The 21293-nt window shown below is 42.2% G+C and overlaps 1 protein-coding gene across 1 annotated transcript in view; it reads right to left on the minus strand.

Moving 5' to 3' along the window:
- Positions 1-201: 201 nt before the first annotated feature.
- The window catches only part of klf7b (Kruppel-like factor 7b), a 69837-nt gene continuing 48745 nt past the window's right edge, over positions 202-21293 (minus strand). The window contains exons 3-4 of the mRNA XM_051403160.1: positions 15249-15372; positions 202-9431 (exon numbers count right to left, since the gene is read on the minus strand). Coding sequence (XP_051259120.1) covers positions 9380-9431; positions 15249-15372 — 176 coding nt within the window. The 3' untranslated portion in view covers positions 202-9379. The remainder of the gene's footprint in view (positions 9432-15248; positions 15373-21293) is intronic.

A 21293-nucleotide genomic window follows, 5' to 3' on the forward strand; every position in this document is an offset into this window, starting at 1 on the left:
GAGGGTGTAGTGAGTGAGTTGCATTCTGCACATCACTAAATCCTACACACTGGACCTTTAAACATAAATGTGTTTTGCAGCACATTTAGACATCGCCTGCAGAGCAAACTTGGACAAGTTAATGTACTAGAGCTTAGCAACATTTCCAATTAGGTTATTCTAATTAACCTCAAATGGAACAAAATACAACAAAGCCATGACCAGATTCTACCATTTATTACACATATTACATTCTTAAATAAAAATGCTCCACTTAACAGTTCTTGCATAGATATCTTACAATACCAATTTAGAAAAGAATTATGAAACAGACCAGTAACAAAAATAAATTTTCTTCTTCCTTAATAAAGAACATTACCATACTAACATCATATAATACAAATAATATTTTAAACACTTTGTACAGCAAAAAATTGTAAGTAAAACAAGAGAACTCAAAATAAAAATAAAATAAAAAACTCAACAGAAGTGACGGTGACAGAGGAGAGGAAGGCGGGTGTGGAGTGAAGGTTTATGGACTGAAGGTTGATATGAACGGTAACAGAGCCCCTGTAGGACAGATGAGACGTAAAACACATCTGCTGTTTTCTCTTTCGTCTACATTTCAACTCATCCCAGGAAATATTTAGTTGTGATCCTTTAACAATTATGCTTTGAGCTCACCTTGTACACACCCTGGATGATATAAAGGTGCTAAAATACAGCTTTTGCTAAATGGTGACACTGGATTGGTCACTTTTCCCAGTATGTGGCAGGATGATTGGCACCAAAATGTAATTCCTTTTAATATGGCTTATTTAGGCCATCCATCTTATTGATTATGATCATATGTAACTCACCAAATGCTTAGCAGAGATTTTGGAGATGGGTTCTCCATTTAATACAGCTTTATAACAACATCCACTTAGGCAAGCAAGATTAGCATCATGCACATTTCTAAATGTCAAATTTCACCAAAATTACCTTAAAACGTTTGTTTGGCACTTGAACCTGAAGGAGACATTTAAAGTTGTTCTGTGTCTTCTTCAACGTGTCCTCGATCTCTGAAAAACAGCTGGTGAGCAGCAACATGTGGTCACAACCAATAAGGAGGACTGAATTTAAATTTTAAGTAAGAATTTAAACAAAAGAATCCCGTAAATAGTCACTTATGAAGGTCTGAGGACCAAAGCGACGTTGATTGACAGTATCAGGGATTCTTCGGTTTCTACATTGTCATGAGTTTTTGATACTTCAACTGTCAAAAAGACTTTATGGTATAAAAGACATTTTCTGTAATTGTAATGGTTAGTTAGCAACACATTCTGAATATTTTCTTTTTTACTTGTTGAGGATCATAAAATTTGAAAAAAAAATGTGACAGAAATAACACATTTGGCCAGCCGGTGATCTTCGATACCTTCCTTTAAGTTAATTGACAAAAAATTGAATGCCACATTCGATCACTAAGTTTGTTGATTTCCTTTGATATGATGCAGTACTGTTTTATGGAGTTATGTACCAAAAACAAACATTTTTGGATACCAATCTTTTTTCCACATACTGAGAGGGGGAACATCTGGCCAAACTCTGCGTCAGGCATTAGGGTCTAACTGAGCAGATAAACTGACAGAGATGGAAAAGCACCTACAAGGATGGGTCGACTGAACTTAAACAAACTGTACCGAGGACATTTAGCTGGCAAGGTGGAAAGGTTATTGCAGTCTCACCAAAGAACTGCTTGGAGCTCCCAAGCTGCATAGCTCTTGAGAATACTTCCTAGTACAGCTGGATATCTGAAGACTATAGTTGGCCCCAGAGGGCTCTGACGGTTGTGGTTTTCGTGGAGAGGGTTTGGTGTGGGTGAGGTGAAATATACACACAAGGAGAGGGGTAAAGATCTGTGAATCTCTTATATACTGACACATCAAGCATGGACAAACACAGTAGTTACAGACAGACAGAGTCACTCCGGGATGCCACTGATTACCAAGAAAGTTTAACCAAGTCACAGCATGACTGAATGTTTAAAGTACAACACATTCCCCCGGAATAACGGTGATGAAAAAGGCATTTCACTGGAGGTTTAAGTTGATATGTCACTCTGATCTATCATGAGTGGACCTGTAGTAAATGGTTCTTGGTGGCAAAGTGCATCCTGGACGTGTAACAAATGTTAAGTGGATATTTGACAGAGTGCTCCAACAGACTATGCTAGCAGTGCGTGCACATGGAGAGTGCAATAGCTAAGTATGATCATGTAGTGCAATGTTTGCAAGAACTAAAGCAGATCTATAGAAACGCTGAAATGTCTGAGACGGTGCTGTCGCCACGTACAGTTAATTTCACACAGAGCGGTCTGTATGTAAGATCTCACGCTATTTACAAAAGCTGCCTAAAGTGACAATCCTTCTTCAGGGTGATATGGTGGAAAACTGTGGAGACTAAAGCCTGGTCCATCAAAGGACTGTGTGCAAACAACTTCCTGGGGACGATGTCTAAAGGCAGTTTTCACACTGGGTTTGTTGGTTTGAGTCCAAAGATGAGTTTGTTTGCCTTTCTTCTCCTAACCCTTCTGGTCTCCTGTCACACTTGTCCGTTTCACAGAAGCAATTTGTGAGCAGTGCTAAAACACCGATTGCAGTTCTCCATTTTATAAATGATGGTCAATTACAAATGGCAAATGTACGTGAGAGGAAATGGTCTACCTTTGCAAATTGCAGCTCGGATGTTGCAAATTTGGTGCAACAAGCCCATAATCTGTGGTATGTTTGCATAAATCCCTTACCAAAGCTCAACAGTTCCTGTTGCACTATACTGCAACAGTAATAATGTTGTCATGACATGCATGCATACAAATTTCTCCTTTTTGGGTACAAACTACTGCCCCCGAATCGTACTTCAGTTCATCAGGCAGTGATTTCAGACAGCACATTATTTGGGTGGATTTGGGTGCAATTTCTGCTTCTGCATCTGACTTTGGAGTTTTTAGGCAAACCAATCCCAGATTTGGACAACCCTGCCAGTGTGAAAGTGCCTTTAGTGACCCCCAAACTACAGAACTCTTCTGGATTTTCAATGAACAGTGACCATTTGATGTATGGGAATGGTTTTATTCGAAGTTGGTGATGTAACATAGGTTTCCACAGTCTACTCTTTAACATTTCCAGAGACTCCAGCCCACCTTTAACTTTGAAATATGAGAATTGACAGTGCTATTTTCAGTGTGCTAAGAAGCTAACTTAAACTAAAGCTTCTTCACTCCTGCTTAAGCTGCTAGCGCCACTATACTGGGCACCCTATAAGACCATGAGAACATTATTTTACATTTGTGAGTAATGAGTTCGGCTCCAGCTGACAGTAGACAAGAGACTGAGAATGTTATGAAGCATGAAGAGTCGGAGCATACCGGTAATTAAGATTTAATGGGACGATCATGTAAGAAAAACAATCCCTCTCCTTCCACCTTCCATCCACTAATCCTTTTCTGCGTCTCTGCCTCGCCGCTCTTTCCTCTACATCTACTACATTCACAGCAGTTAACTTGCAAATATGCAAATCTTTGGGCAAAATGTGTAAAGTGTGCATTCAGCATTCCTGCAGCTGATAGTGCATGGACAACTGCTGTGGACAGAGAGGGAGAGATGGGGTGAGGATGGAGGGATGGAGGGAAACAAGAATGGCACTTTAGCTGTGAAGGAAAAGGGAGGGTTGGGACTTTGCAGATAAATGGTAATTTATTTAATCTGTAATCCATGAGATAAAATGCAAGGGCTGATTTAATGATTTGGATATTCATGTGGGTAAATGATTTTTTAAATCCTTTTTTTCATCACAGCTTAGGCTCTTTGACAAATATCTCACTGTCTCCTGGCATTTCTCTATGCTAACGGGATCTTCTGTTTGTTCAACATCAAATCTGTCCACTGGGTACAGAGCGCTGGAATCGGTCCGGCTCAAGGTCCCTGTTGTTTTTTTCTCCAGACCACTCGGTTTCCCTGTGACTCAGAGCTATCTCATTAGCTGAGCTGCAACTAGAGAAGAGGACCCGATAGTGCTAATGCTAATCAGAGCTGTGGGACAGCAGGTAGCTGGCCTGGAGGAGCCTGAGAGACGACAGGAGACCTGGAGCAACACTGTGACAGAAAACCTGCTTCAGCAGGCTGCGAGACATGAAGGGAACTGAATGTGAAATTGTATCTGAAGTTTGAGGTCTGCTCGATGTCAGGAGGGTTTCAATTAAAGAGGTGAAGAACTGTGAGTTGTGTTTGTTGCATGCTGGCCAGCACTACAGTTTTAACTTTACATTTAAAAACTTTAAATGGTATTGAAATCTTGGTGTATCTGTGTAGTTTTGGGCACACTGTTTTTAATGCGTTCCTAAAAACAACACAGAAATGTGCTGAATGTAACACATTCGTTTTAGAGTGTACTTAAGGCTCATCATTTTCATTGTTTATTGATTTGTATCTAAAAATACCATGATTTTTTAAAGAAGCTGATCAAGAAGACACTCATCCTGTCAGTTTTCCGTAAATTAGGTCCTCTCGTGGGATTAGCAGAAAATGAGGTAATACAAAGTGACAAGACAAATGGGGACAAAATGCTAATGAGCTGCTCATTATGCATCTGACTACCTTTAACCAAGTATAAAATGGTTAAACTACAGTGTTTATGGCGCAAATGTTTTTTCAAGGATCTGATTTATCCAGATATTTTTAATAATCTGAACAAATACTTTTTATAGATTCTGAGATTTTTGGGAAGAGAAACACAAATAATATTGGGCCCTAAATGTCCTTCAGAAAACTGTCATTACAACTAATCTGGCAGAGAGGAGTTGGATATTAGTGCGCTTTAATACAAAGTGCAAGTTCTGCATCTCTTTGACTCAAGTCATCAAGCTCCATGACTTATATGAATGAATGAATCAATGTAAGAATGAAGGGTCTACATAAAAAAACCTAATAAACACTGTCAGCCATTGCTTGGATTAAAAGCATTTTCCAACAGCAAATGTACCAAACAACATTTGTCCCACATGGTTGCACACGTGTTCAACAGTTAAAAATCAGTTATCAACCACTTTGCTGAATCACTGCTTCCCTCACAGTATGCCTAATGGGGACACATACACACACATATATACACATTCATGCCATCAAAAGCCTCACAAAAGTGCTACGATCCCCATCCCTCTATGATTGTACGTCCTGTTTAGGAGGGCTCTTTCTACATCCCATTGCATGTCTCAACATTTTGGCATGACTTTGCATCATCCAAGCTGAAGAAAACAACCATCAACACAGCTTTTGTAACAGAAACCTAACAATGAAATTAAATCAAAAGTGAAACACTGGATTCATCCCAAACATGGGTTGCTTTACGTCACATTTAGCAGAAAGATAGAGTTAGTAGAGAAAGCTGCCGCTGGATACAGAGACCTCATATGGAGGCGGTCTCCCGCTGATCTCTCCTGACCGGGGAGACTCTGCCCATGGCTAAAGGGCAGTTCCACGCTGGAGGTTTTTGGTATCGATTGTTCGAAGCTGCACCATAAACCCTCTTGAAGGGGAATGTTTTCACCGTTTCACCTAATTAAGGTTGGCAAGGCCGACTGGCATGATGACTGGGCATGCTGGGATGTGAAATCCCCCGCCAGCTTCAGGATCCCTGCACCCTCACCCAGCCGCACCAGTCAGCAGCAGTGAGTATTAGACTCCTTGCATGTGCTACGGGGCATATAGGGGGGTGGTGGGCGGATGGAGCAGCGGTGTCAGTGTTGGTGTTGGCGGTATCAGTAATGCCCTGATTGCAAGGCAAGTTTATTTTTTCTGCAACCATTGAACAAAGGAAGCAGGCGTTGTAGATATGCGCTCGCCCCAGTTTTCACCTCTCATGTATCATTTTTCACATTAGAATTCAAACGTTAAGTGTATCTTTGAAAACCCCGCAAGTGATTTAACCAACCTTATTGTGTTTTTGAACACATGCCCATAAGAAGTGGCAGAACGACATTGCTTTTTACTTTTTTGTTTGCAAGCTGAATTACTAGCCAGCAAGTTAGCACACAACTGTTAGCATCATCGCACCAGCCTTTGGCATAAAAATGTATTCATCTTAGTCAAAGTTAAATTTGGCAAAAATCTTCTGTGACTTTTCTGTCAAAATCCAATGAATTCTGTGCAACATATCGCCAACATAAATGCTGGTGTAACTGGACCATAAGAACAAAATATACAATATTACTTTAAATGTACAGTGGCTAAGAGCCTTTTACTTGGGTTCCTATTCATGCTAATGGAAATCATTTTCCGAGACATTTTTGTCAACCTAGACGTTGTGCAAGTCTCTACTAAAAGAAAGTTATGTTGGGATGTGAGTATTTCTTAAAAGATTGAAGTTTGACTTTCATTAGCCAGATGCGGTGAAGCTGATTTTAAAGGTACCCTCTGGAGTTTTCTTGTAAACAAAGTTATGTTTGCTTTTAGTAAACTCACACCAAAAGGTCCAAAAAATGTATTTCCTCCCTCATGAAACATCAGCAAAGCCAATTTCCTGAAATATTTCAAATGCTGCATTGTTTACTCGCTTGTTGGCTATAGCTAGCAGTCTTCTTCTTCCTACGCTTCTCTGCACATTACTGCCGCCAACTCTTAATCAGCGGGAATACCGGGAAACCGATGGCAGGAATGTGTATTGTGTGTGCTCACACATAAATGTGTGTGTTCACAATATAAACCAAATGAAAACTCAATTGCCTAAAATATCACAGGATACCTTTAAGTTGATTTGCTTTATCTTATGAAATGGAAGCTTCAGCAATGGACGCAGTTACGCGGACATAAAACATAAAAAAAAGTCTGAGGAGCTTGTGATCCCAATGACAGTTTACCTAAAAACCAGATTTTCTCCAAAGTTTCAGTCGTTCTTCCAGCACTTTTGCATGATTGGAAAGCTGATTTACCAGATTTCTAAGGAACCTGCTGGGTTGATGCTTCTGGTTGCTATCTAATTCATCTTGAGGACATTCAAATGTACTGTACATAATAGGCAGGATTGAAGGGTCTCTGTGGATTATCAACATGTTTTCAACAATGTTGTGGGTTTTGATAAAAGACCTGGTGCAACTGTTTTACTTCTATTTATTTTTGATGAAAACAGGGGCTTATTCCATCAATTGTAACCAACAATGTAAGCAGAGTCTCTGAAGTAAAAACGCTGATTAAATGAGAGGCACCAACTGTAGCGAGGGATATGTGGGTGATTGTTGGAACTGAGAACAAGCTGATTTCTCACTTCAAAGGATTTGGAATCGTTTGTTACCTCCAGCCGAGAGCTAAGATATTCTTCTACTAAACAACAGTTGCTAAATTCCTACTGTGAAAAAAGATCTGGGAGCAGAACATATAATTCCAGGAAGAGTGTGTGTGTGTGTGTATGTCTGTGTGTGTGTGTGTGTGTGTGTGTGTGTGTGCGCACATGAGCTGGTGTGTGTGTTTGCAATAAAGCCTGCCATGCAGTGTTTTGTTTTCCAACTCTGTTCATTAGTTTAATAATTATTTTCCTAAATCTTATTAGTCTTATCTCAAGAGGAGCCGTGAGCAAAAAACTGCAGTGTAAGTCTGTGTGTGTGTGTGTGTGTGTGTGTGTATATGCGTGTTGACGGAGTATGTGTGCTTGTTCTGTATACAATGTGTAGAGCGAGACAGAATTGTTTTTGTGTTTTCAAGTCTTTTTATGATTTTTTTTCTTTGTGTTCTTTTTTTCGCTGTAGAAAAAAAAGCACAGATAACATTGAAAAAAAGTCAGTGCAGTCAATGGATATGAAACAGGCAAATTTTGACCGGGCCAATGTGACCGTGTCTGTTCAGCGCCACCACACAAAGGTTGGCTGGCGTCGTTAAGTCCCACGTGAATAACCAAAAAGCAGCTCTCCGGCCTCCGTTCTTTCCCCGCAGTGCTGCCAGGGAGATGGGATCCGTGAGTCTGTGAAAACGCTCCAGGATGACTTTTGGAATCAACAAAAAGCAAAAAAAAACAACCAAAAAACAAGAGAAAACAGGTTTCCAGTTTTTAGCGAGTCCTCCGCCTGACTCCGGTAGAGCGCGAGACCACGGAGGGTCATGCAAGGGTTTTGTTTTTCAGCTGGAGTGAATCGCAGGGCAGAAAGAGCAGCACAAAAAACTGAAGACCTCTCCGCTCTCTGCTTTCATTATAGTCCAAAAAAATACAAATCCCTTTTCTGAGAGTTGGTATGATTCGGTTTTTTTGTTTTGTTCATCCACTGGTTGCTTGCAGACTGCAGAAGCACAGCCGGTGCACATGGGGATTTAAAAGACCAACAACGCTCTCCTTCTCATCCCACACATTCTGTTGAAGTCATCTTAGATTCTCAGTTTTTTTTCTCTCAAACAAAATTCAGTGAGTTTTAAGACATTTTCTCCAAGAGAGAAAATAACAAAGTGTCATTCTTTGTAATAACAACAATAAGAAGAATTATCGTCCTCTAAGTAGAAAAAAAGGGAAGAAAGTGTCGCTGCGCATTTCTGTCAGATGGCCTGCGGAGGCGGCAGGCGTCTCAGTGAAGGTGAGAGATGCAAACACCCACTGGAGGAGAGCCTGGGAGCTGTAGCAGCACCTCGCTGACCGAGGTCCCATGGGTGCACCAAAACACCCAGCGTCCGGGCCCTGGGTTCGATTGTCAGCTATGCTAGAATCAATCTGTACAGTCACTCTCCTGCAGATCTGGCATTGTTGTTTTCTTCACATAGATTACTGAAGCTGACTGCGGCAGATGATGGTTTCTTATGTTCCGTATATGAGAAACAGTAAAAAACAAAGAAAAAAGTTGAGTATTTGATTTCAAAAGCCGGTAAAGCACTAACAACTGACTATATGGATATTTAAAGTTTCCCCACTGAACTATCTCCTCACCCAAAGTGACTTTATGGTTTAAACACACTGAATACAGAGAAAGAAAAAAGGCGGCGTAATGTTTCATTAAGTGAGTTAAGTATATGTTGGTTTGGCAGTGTCCAAGCCCCCAGAGCCACGTGAGAGCAGCCGGGGTTCACCGGGATGATGCATTCAAAGACAGGTGTGTTCACTATTGCGAGTGTGTGAGTGTGTAATTTTAAAGAAAAACAACAATCTAGCTACTCCTCGTTTTCCTCCAATCCCCGTCTCCAATGAGAAGGCCGTCAGTCCGTTTGATCTTCATGGCCCTCTCAGATGGATGCGCTGCCCTGCAGGCGTCATGGCCGCCGACTGGTTTATAGACGGGGTGAACGAGGCGGGTGGTTGGTAGCTCGACTGCCCATCCCTCTCTCCTCCTACCTCTCCTCCTCCTCTCTCTCCTCTTGCTTCTTTCCCTCTCCCACTCCTTTTCTTTTTGCCCTCAGATGTGCCTCTTCATGTGCAGGGCCAGGTGGTCTGACCGAGAGAAACACCTGCAGAGACAAACAGAGAAACTGTGTCATAAATATCCCAAATATGCATGAAAAATATAGGAAATCAGAGACAGGAAATGTGAAGATGAAACTTTATTAATGTGTGGAAACTGTGTCAGTGCAGCAGCAAAAAAACAGGACGCAGCAGAACAAATAAAAGACAAAACAGCTTACATAAATGAACGATGGGCAGACATGCAAATGCTCAATTGTCCTATTCTATTGGGAGGTTTGCACAAAATAACCACAATGTACTGTATCAAGCTACAGTTACTGATGAATGCCATTGGCTCTGTATATTAGCTGTGAATGGGAAAAATTCCCAGCCCCCCTGAAATACCCACTGGATTTCTTGGGAACTCTCCATAATCTCAGGCCCCTTGAACTTCCCACCAGCAATGTGTATTTGCTGGAAATGCTCCACAATTCCTGCCCCCCCCTGCACTATACATTGGCTCTTGTGAGTTTGCTGGGAATGCTCCACACTGCTAGGCCCACTGAAATACTCCCTGGCTCTGGGTATTTGCTGGGAATTCTTGTCAGTCCCAAGGCCCCTGAACTATCCACCATGTGCTCTGGTTTGATTACATTGCTGCAGTGTTTTGAAGGTGGTGTAAACTTCAGTGTTGATGCACAGTTGGCATTCTGTTTGTTGGTCAGTACCCTGCGAGGCACAGCAGCCAATGTTAGCCACTTAAGCTAACTAGCTAATATTTGTTGAAAATACTGAACATACAACAGTACACGCTACGCTAGCCTTTTGGTTTAAATAGAAATTAAACAGTTAATAAAGTTTGAATATTAGTAGTAGTAATTCCAATAGATATGTCTTTTTAAAAACAGTTGCTATGGCTATGGCATTGATTTTCAGTGCCTGAATTGGACCGAATACCAAATGCCAGCATCCTAATTCAGCACAACCCTAACCAACACTTTTGGTGTTTTTATCCATTTTGACAAGGCCATTTTCAGTGTTATTTTCTCATCGTTAAGCTAGTTATGTGTACATAGAGATTCAATTACGCTGGCTTTGATTGGCTCTGACATGTTTTACCCCAAACCCTCTCATTCCTCATGCCGAAACCTAACCAACCAAACCAACACGAGCAAACCAGAGGTAGGGTAGGTTGGGGAAAAAAGTGTTACAGGGGTGTTTAGGGGTGCATAGGTAAACTCACCAGGAGGTGGTAATACGCAGTAAGAAGTAAGGGTACTTGTAGGCAAAAATCTTAAGTGCTGGCACTCAGTAGCTCTGATTATTGGCCCATGTCAGGCACTGTATAAAGACATTTAACTGGATATAGCATAGCCAACTGAAAGTATTATTTCAACATGAAGCCAGACAGAGAGATTGGCAGAATAAGAGATGACTCACGACTTAACACACAAATTCAGTAATACAGAGAACTACAGAGATTTTCAACCAGTTCATTTTAAATGTACAGCGAATTTCTGTAGTCCTACTTCATTATGTCACAGCAGTGAAAACCCAGACGAGAGGACTTGGAATTGAAGCTCAGTGATTTCCTAAATACGACTCAAACACGGCCATAAATCACAGCCAGACCTCCGTGGCTCTCAAGCTCCGAGTAGAGTACTATTGAAGAAACTAATTAGATATGCATTGTGAACACGGACACTAATGCAGACAGGCTGGCAGTACTTTCTGATGCCGGGTCATTTAACTCAGCAGTGACTGCACCTGGTGTGAGAGAGAGGGACATAAAACCAGGTGCTGGTGATGTTTAATATACACACTGCAATGTCATGAGTATTTTAATTTTATTACACTATTGTGAGGGCATTAAAGCTGAACATCCACAATAAAATGAACCACAAATGATATGACTAAAGGAGAGGCAAAACAAAATGTGGGCGAGAATAAAATGAGAAATTAAAAATTCAATTTGCCAGAGGCTTTATTCATTATTAATTAGTCAAAGCAATCTATGTGTGTGTGTGTGTGTGTGTGTGTGTGTGTTTAGGCAGGCTGTTGTTCTTTCCAGATACATGTAGACAGAGCTGAAAAACGAAAGCACAATAGAAAGTTTGTCACGCTGCAGCGAAACGTGCTGTCTCTCAGATGCTTCCACTGTGATCCATTCTCTTAATGTCAGTCTTCAGATGCTGCAGGAAACCTCATTCAGAGTACAGTAATTAGGCAGCAGCTTCACACTGAGCTGGGAGAATTGCATAGAAACCAGTTGATAATGTTCAACTTGAGCATAGAAATTGTCCTCACAAGTTTAACTGACAAGCCAATCAGCTTAAAGCAGAGCTCTGACCACACGCCTGAAGTTTTGTGAAATTAAAAGTCCTGCTGTGCTACGTGCGGACGGATTCTGTATATGTCGATGTTCACTCGTACAAAGTGACATCATCAGCCTAAAGGATGCTGCTGAGAGATTCAGCTGCGTTTCCTGCTCTTTCAGTGTGGACAGTGAGTTTTTAGAACATTAGTTGCGTACACAAAGTGTGGACAGAACCCCCTTTCACATGTACATTTTCAGATTTCAAAGCATTACTGTGAACATGGTGTGAGTGTACAGTTGAACTTTGCTCTCACCTCTGTTGTCTGTGGTCTAGTGTTTCCCCTTAACCTTTGGCTGGCCATGTGGTGTGGTACCTACTGTACACCTTCATCAATCTGTGTGTGTGTGTGTGTGTGTGTGTGTGTGTGTGTGTGTGTGTGTGGGCTGGACAGATGGTCATGCCAGTTACTGTGTCACTGTTGGGGGTGTGGAGCAGCCAGACCAGCTGGTACCACGCCGACTCCCCCCACCCCCCCCACCCCCCACCACCACAGACCCCTCCTTCTCATCCTCCTCTTCTCCTCCTCTAAACTCTCCCTTCTCCTCCTCACTTTTTGTCCGCCTCCTCATCCTCCTTCTTCCAGCTCCATGGAAACATCAGGGGGTCCCCGCTTGATTAGGCAGGATTAATGACAGACTGCCGTGCGTGTGTGTGTGTGTGTGTGTGTGTGTGTGTGTGTGTGTGTGTGTGTGTTTCCCCAGGAGAAATTGTGTCAGATTGAACATTCTATCTAATGTTAACCTCTCCATGGCTGCCACTTTTTGCCATTCTCATGGTAATATTTGGTGGGCTCCACCCACCACAGATGTGTGTGTGTGTGTGTGTGTGTGTGTGTGTGTGTTGCTGTACAGACTGAGGTGCATCCTGGCTATGTTAAGCATGTTTCCATCCACCTTGTAATTTGAAAATCAAAAAACCTTGGAGGAAATACTGGAAATGTGAAAACGATATTGAAGGTGCTTTCAGAGAGTGAGCGGTTGCCGCGGCAACATTGGCGTTCTGTACTTTGGATCGGCGGCAGCAGGGCTCAGCGCCACCGCCGTCTACCTCCGTCTACCGTCTGTACTCCACAGGCAGCTGCTATTCATCTACTGTAATCTCATTACGCAGATAAATAGAGCGGGTTGTAGCTTAAAGAAGAGGAAACGTTTCGCAAAATGACACAATTAATATTGCAAGTTTTGGTAACTAAACGTTGTTTATTGTCCCAGACGGGATAAACTTTGAAGATGATATTGCTCCAGTACCTCTATTCTCTGCTGATGAAGTGCTGAATAATTTAGGGAACTCAAATATCTGTAAAATCTGCTACTACCCTCTCTATAGTTTCAGTGGTTGCCGTGGTCACACCGCGAGGCATGGCAACCAGTTGAAAAAGTTGAGCCATCATGCGGCAAAGAGCAATGCGCAACTGCTTGGTGTCTGCAGTCACACTAGCGCTCTGTGAGATGGTATTTCGCATTGTATTAAAACCAAACTGTTTGATGAATAAACCAAAGTATCGGACTAATTGAAACTTTGAGCTTATGATGGTGGGGATCGGCAAAGTTCAAAAGTAAAAAATTTCAAAGGAATCAATCCAATACTTACTTACTTAATACAAATTCAGTCTGGGCTAAAAGTGGTGGGTCGAACGACTGACCAACCAGCGCCGCTAGCGTAGGTCAACACCTTTGACATTTTGATTATTCTATCAGGAGAGTTTCGTCACATTCAGACAATGAACAGGACCTTTTCCTCAGAAGCACTGAACACCCAAAATAACTTCAATCCCACTTCAATACTCTATGTAGACTTCAATTGTGACACAGCTTATGTCTGTGTCATTGTGTGTCCAAGTGGGTCGTTGTTACGTCTGAACTTCGTGTGTGTCAATATGACTCTGCATCTAAACGTCTTTGTGTTCTGCGTGTGTGTGTGTGTGTGTGTGTGTGTGTTGTGTCTCTACATACTGTTTGTGTGTGTGTGCCAAAAAGGAGCTAATACAGTCCCAGCTCTCAGCCAGGATTAGAAGCTTCCAGCGGGTTTCTGGAGGGTTTTATGTCTAAAACCCAAACTAGAGGGAACCCACAACAGCCAATTACACTGTCTCTAGGGCAAAAGTGTGTGTGTGTGTGTGTGTGTGTGTGTGTGTGTGTGTTGTTCATCAGAAAGGTAGTGCAGGCACACACACATACAGAGAGAGTGTATGTTAAAGTGGAGCTGGCATCTGGTGCCACTCAATTAGCTGCGACCAGCCTGCCAATAGCCAGAATCCATTTAACTGCCAGCACAGGGGCACGAGTAGGCACACACATACACATACACCAACACACACATAAACACGACCACACATTCTACCTCGAGGACCAAACTGAGATGATTTGAATGGCAAATGCATTGATATAGCGCTTTTATCCAAAGAGCTTTACAGTTTTGCCTCTCTGTCACACACTCATGGCGGCGACCTTGACCACGCAAGGTGCTGGCCTGACCATCGAGAGTAAATTGGGGTTCTTGCTCAAGACACTTCCACATGTGGACAGGAGGAGGTGGGGATCGAATCGCCAACCCAGTTGACTCCCTGAACCACCGGCAGAATTGGTTTGGTTTCCAAACACACACCCCACTGAGGTCAAACTGGGTCAGAAATAAGTTGGTATAATGAACTGACACAGGATCAGTGACTAAAATCTTCCACCATTGGCCACATGACATGACTTGAAAAACAGTAATTTTCCAATCTATTTCTGAACAGAAAGAAAATAAGGCTCATCTTGAATGCATTCCTGTGGCTGCCACATAATGTGAATCCATTAGGAACTAACTTACTCTGCGATAATAACATTCCTTATCATTAAATTGACTACACTATAAGCTACGGTCCTGAACCTTTATCATCCAGGAGCCCAGATAAGATCTCACCTGAGCTCCTCCCGCTGAAGGAGGAAAGTATCTTTAAGAAAATGATCACGTCGCTTCTAAACTTCAGACTCACTCATTTGCAGTACTTTGTCACTAAGGTGTTTATTTAGATTATTTCCTAATGTGAAATTTCATCATATGTGTGAAAACTTGCTTGGCTATAAACCCGATTCTGATTCTGAAACTGAAGCAGCTAAATGGAATTCAGCCATTGTTATTTAGATTAATTACACCTGTACTGTTTCTACTGTGTCAAGTTGTGGTTGTATTTGTGACATGTTGACAAAAACAAATAGTGATGCACTGGCTGACCTGAAACCCCTTCCGATGTCCTGTATCAATTATTTGACAAAACAGCCAAATGGCTGGTGAATGTTCAGATTTGACCCATTACTGAATAGATAACCATTGTTTTCAGTTGGATGGTAGACAGTGCTAATGTTGTACCCTGCCAGAAGATACCTATTTGTTTTAGTTTGTTTTTATTGTTGGGACATGCAGGTTGAACGCAGGTCACTGACAGATAAGGGACATCATTGTCCTGTAAGTGTAAAGTATACCGTATGTCTGTCACTGTTTTTGCACAGTGTGTATGTTTACCTGTCACAGTGGTTGCACTTGAATGGCTTCGCTCCGGTGTGTTTGCGGTAGTGTCGTGTCAACTCGTCACTGCGGGCAAAACGCCATTCACAGCCCTCCCATGAGCACTTATAGGGCTTCTCACCTAAGAGAGAGAGAGAGAGGGAGGAGAGAAAGAGAGAGGAGAGAGAGAAAGGAGAAGGTGTCACATTTTATTATAATTTCTACATCTAATTTCACACGTCTGAACTACAGCTGTTCACTAATATAGAGGTTACCACCCCTGGCTTTTTCCAAACCCCCACAGACACACACACACACACACACACACACACACACACACACACACACACACACACAAGCCCAGGGGCCAAGCAGGCAGACCAGCTTTAACACAACAGCCATTTCAATGAGCCAATACACTCAATTAGCTGTAAATGAAGTCTTTCAGCACTGCAGCGTGTTAATTCATAATCCCAAATTCACCCTGAAATGAATCTCGTTTTGTTCCGTCTATCATACCTCCGCCTCCCCTCACCCCCCCCACCACCCACCCACACACACACACACACACACACACACACACACACACACACACACACACACACACACACACACACACACACACACACACACCCTGAGGTGGTGGGATCTGAAATGTAAATTAAGTTTCATCCCCCACTTCACCAGATGGGAGAAGAGATGGTCCATTGTTCTCAGCCTGTAGTTATCTCTCCATGATAGAAAGCCTTCCAGCTGTGTGTGTGTGTGTGCGCGCATGTGTGTGTCTTTCAGCTGGAGGTGTGTGTGTGTGTGTGTGTAGTGTGCAGGAGCAGACTATCTTCAGATGGGACGTAGTGATGTCTGACTGTGGAAACGCCAGTATGAGAGTGTGTTTCTCTCTGTGGGTGCGAGTGTGTATGTATGTATGTATGTCCGAAAGTCTATCACAGGAAGGTCTTTTTCTGGCATGACCTTGCTTGTGTGTATGGTTCGTTTTATATTGGGTATCTCACTTTGTTCATTTTGGTTAGAAAATCTGGAAGAGTGGGAGTGGTTCTGGTTTAAAAAGCAGCTGCATTGCTGTTGCTACAGATACCAGTGATAATATGTCAGCTAGTCCAGTTTGACTGCTTATCAGACACCAAATGACCTCTCATCAGAGAAACCTTTACATTATTTTTATCCTCTGTCTTGACAATTAACAGGAAAAGGCTGTCTATGTTAGTAATCTACCACAAATGTGCACATCTGATTGGCTAAAGCAGAGTGTTTCTGGATGATGTTGCGTTGCTTTGCGGCAAAAGTTGAGTCAGGTTTGACATTTTTGCTGATGACTCTGCATTTTCTTTGTTTCAAAGCCCCCTGAGTCAGGACTCCTGCTACCTCAATGCAGAGTCCTAATTTAAATGAATAAGAAGGGAGGTTTCAGACACTTCTCAAACATCAACCAAACCATTATTCAAATCAATCTAATTTCAGATGTTTCAAATATCAATAAAGAGGAAACACTTTAAACCACAGGCCGTTCTCCACTGCACACACTGTGTTGAAACCTGCTGAACCTAACTGCAAACTCTGGTGTGTGTGTGTGTGTGTGTGTGTGTGTGTGAGAACTGGGGGGTGGTAACTATAATTGGGGTCTTAATGACTCCTAATGGGGAGTAATACAGCAGCTTACAGTCAGTTAGCCAGATGTCCCAGCAGCCCCACTCCCATCACAGCACACACCAATCTTCTTAAGGAGACTAACACAAACACACCAATCCAAAACAAAGTGGAACTAATGTGAAAACTGAAGCATTTCACAATATGGTGGAAACATAATTGGATGCAGTAGTTGTTGTTTGACAGGGCCGGAAAACCCTGATAGGGATTATTCCAAAGTATAACCTGGTTCCAGAGTTCTGCATTGCCACCCACATCTTGTTTTTTTTAGTGATTCGAATATGTCTGGTGTTGTGCTCACTGATATCTCTTTCCCTGGCAGGAAAAACCACTGACCCAATCAGAACTTTCTTGGCAGGACTAGCAATTTAGTCATCACCTTCCTGTGCCAAAGCCAGAACAATTATGACAAACTTGGATAAGATTGAGAAAAACATTAATTGCTCCTGGCAACCGCGAATGCAGCTTCTGTGTCGACTGAAATGATGTTGGTGGGATGTTGGTGTCACTGGCTTGTGACTGGTTAGGGAAATTAAGAACCTTTTCAAAACAGAAAACAGCAAACATGGACACAATGTCAAACAAATAATGAAGTGAAAACAAAATGGCAATTAAGTTTGATTATCAGGCTAAGTGCCACTCAGTGCCTAGGTGGAATGCAATGAATGGAAATGATTATGCAGATTAACAGAAGAGTTACTGCTGCTTTTTCTAATTATGTGATCTTGTTACACCAATATACTGATGCACTTGTTGATGGAAACACACTTATTTTTTTAAAATTTGAAAATAATTGCACAAAAGGTCAATGCAGACACATCTATACGTGCAGCTTCCTGTTTCAATTTAGCTGTAAAAAAATAAGTCCCAAACCACAGTACAGGGCATAACTTCTCCATCCCACACCAACAGGTGTATAAAAAGTGAGGTTGCTTTTAACTTTAATTGCCTTAATTCACCATCTTGAATCATCATGTCAGAATACCAGAAGCTGTAGAAAATACACCTTCACATGGACAAATATCGGAGTTGCAGAGGAGCTCTGAGAGCAAGGTGATGCAACGGCAAGTAAAAGATGAAGTGCTACAGGAACATCCAACTGTGAATGATGCCCTGTTCCCCTTATTCTCCCCCCAGATCCTGTGCCTCTTTGATCGGAGTTGTCTTTCATCCACAGACACACAACGTGACTGCAAGGTGACACACATGTTCTCATACTAAATTAAATCCAGATCATGAGCTTGTGCCCTTCTGGATTTGCATATTCAAATCCTCCAGTCAAATCTTGTGCAGTCGGTTGCTGATTTCCACAGAAGGGGTTTGGGTTTTGTTGCTGTCTCACCATTGTGCATTTTTGGAGACAGGCCTTCCTCTTTCACCACGTCTGCAGTTTCTGATTTGTTAGGAGAGAAGACTAGAGTTCAAGTATCCTGGGGTCTTAGAGGAGTAAAGTCCCACCCTCTCCCTCTACAAGTTAGGCTTTGTTGCACTTTTGTAATAAATTGGGGGTTACTTTCATTGGTCTTTTTGAAAAGCTGAAACATGCTCTTGGGGTTTTTCTGTCCATATTCTACTACTAGCATAACAAAGCTGAAACTCTGACAGAACTGTTGATAGTTGAGTTGCATTGTTGGTAATGTAGGTGCCAGGTTCTGACAAGGAATAAGAATGCGTGGAATAAAAAAAGGCAATAGCTCTGGTTTTTTTGCATTGATATCAATATATAATACAACAATGTTTTAGAAGAGCAATCCTGGGGAGCACTCTTTTAGACACTGGAATACCGTCAAGGCCTCATTGTAGACTATGAAAGCCTAATAATACAAAGGGTTGTGAACTTGACTGCCAATTAGGTGCATCAGCAGCAGTAATGAAGGCTTTGTATTAGCCCATGATAATGACGGAAGAAATCCTGATGCATTCAAGGCCACAAGGTTTGTGTGATGACCGAAAGGTAAGAGAAAGCAGATACAAGTGAGTCAGATGAGGTTTCTCAGTGGGACAGCTGTGCGTTCCTCGTTATCGAGTTGCTGCTCCCTCCTATTAGAGGAACCAGTTGATGTGGTTCATACGCCACATGAGGGTGCCTTCCTTTGGAGGAGGCTTGGGGGAAACCCTGAGGGAGACTCAGAGCAAGCTGGGGAGACTTCATCTACCAGCACATGTCAGATCCCACAAGAATAGTTTGAGGAACTTGCTGGATTAAGTTTTTAAGCAGCTCTACGGTCACTGTGACCATTACCAGGACCAAGACATTGATGGTCAGTAGAATCTATCTGACACTGAATTTTTAAGGCCAATATCAATACTTGAAAATAATAAAAACCTGTTCTTCATTCTGGTGCTGGTTCTGGCGTTGCTTCCTGTCAGCATTCTTGCCCCAGGCCTGAAAACCTTCTCTTCCTGGTGGTCCAAAGGGCCTGTGCTACCAGTGTAAGCACCAACACTGCTCTAGTGCACTAAACTCACAGTCCCGGCAGCATGGCAAACTAAGTGAGCTAACTTGCTAACGGCACCTACATTTAGAAGCAGTTTACTTCACTGTCAATCAGGATCCGGACGACATCTGAGGGAAAACCATAAAACATTTTCTCCATAAAATATGATCTAGTTTCCCAAAAATCAATGACATCGTTGGTGGTGTGTGACGCAGTGCCATAAAGCGTTTTGCTTGTCTTGTGGGAGATCATACTGGGTACATGCAGGGACATAGTGCAGTAACAAGCCTATGGGAGCACAGAGTGGGAATGACAGAGGCACCTTTCACTCCATTAGAAGTCAGTGTAGCATCACAGTGATTTTAAAGTTGTTATTTTGTGGTAGAAAAATCATGTTGCTTTAAATGATAAACTTTACAGTATATCACAGTAACAGTAAATACTATATTTAGAAACCAAATAATAAATTAAAATCATCTGATAATACTGGCCTTTCTGATGTATTGGTTGGGCTCTAATAGTCAAGATTTAGTTTTTTCTTCAATCTTGTTATTTCTAATTCAGCTCAACTATGATAATTAATAGAAATTAATTAAACTGTGAAAGACCACGACAGTCGCAATCAGTGCAAGAATTTTCCCAGTTACATGTCTTTTGTTCAAAACGAGACAAGCTAGACATAAGTTTTCAATTTTATAAAGGCCCACTGTCCTCTGGTACAGCTGTGGAAACAGATTACTTTACTTTAGTTCAATAAAGACCCAAAAATCATCCATGTTGAATCTTCAGCTGTAGTATCTGTATGTGTGAATCCTCCTACTCACTCCACAGAGTCCCTCTCACTCAGGACTGAATACAGGACCAATATTTTCAACATACAATAGCAAACCACTTGGCAGCTTATCCTATTGGAGAAATGCTACACTCTCAACCTGCCTGTGTGTGTGTGTGATATGGGGTAAGAGTGGGGGCCGCAGGTGCCAGACAGGCGGCCGTTTCACACCCGTCTTCTGTAATTGGCCAGAGCACCCCATCTTCCTTCAATAGGACCCCCTCAAACACACACACACACCCTTGCTATAACACACACACGCACACACTGTTGGAGGAATGAAGTAAGGCCAGCTCGGGCCTGACGCCACAGCAACCATGACGCCAGCCAATTATAGCACAGCAAGGCAAGGATGCGTGATAAAGTCACCTAGCAACTGAGAGAAAGAAGGAAAGGGGGGTGGGTGAGAGAGAGAGAGAGAGAGAGAGAGAGAGAGAGAGAGAGAGAGAGAGAGAGAGGGAGATTAACAGGCATGGACAATCAACCAGCCACCAACCAATTATGGACGAGTGTGATGCAGTTGCTTGGCAACCCAAACTGAATGAGCAAGTGGAAGAGAGAGAGAGAGAGAGAGAGAGAGAGAGAGAGAGCAGGTTGGAGGTTGGACTCAGTGGGTGTAGAGGAGTATAGAGGTATATGTCTGTGGAGGTCTGGGGTTACAGCAGGGTTTTTCCTGAATCCACATGAAGCTGTGGTGGTACCTACTGAGGGTGGGGGGTGGGGCACGGGTTGAGGTCTTAGAAAGTCAGACTCAAGCTGGAGTGGCCATGCCAGTGGTTTTTCATGTTTCAACCTGTGAGCTACATATCATATAATTATAGCGTGCTTTACATCACAGCGAGACATTTTGCAAACCATGTGCAAAATATTGTATAATTAGTTTTATAGACATCTATTGGTTTCCAGAATTAGCCCATTTTTTAAACTTGCTTCGGTTACATCAACCATTATCAACATGAAGCCTACATGATACCTAACATGATCATTGTTATGTAGTGCAGACCTTTCATCTGAATATCTACATTATAATGCAACGATAAGTAGTCATTCTCTATTGATAGATTATACAACTGAAGCAAGTTTCAGCTGTACTGATTGATTTTCATAACATATAGAATGAATTTAAAC

Source organism: Dicentrarchus labrax, unplaced genomic scaffold (assembly GCF_905237075.1).
Source record: "Dicentrarchus labrax unplaced genomic scaffold, dlabrax2021, whole genome shotgun sequence".
In the NCBI taxonomy this organism is placed as follows: Eukaryota; Metazoa; Chordata; class Actinopteri; family Moronidae; genus Dicentrarchus; species Dicentrarchus labrax.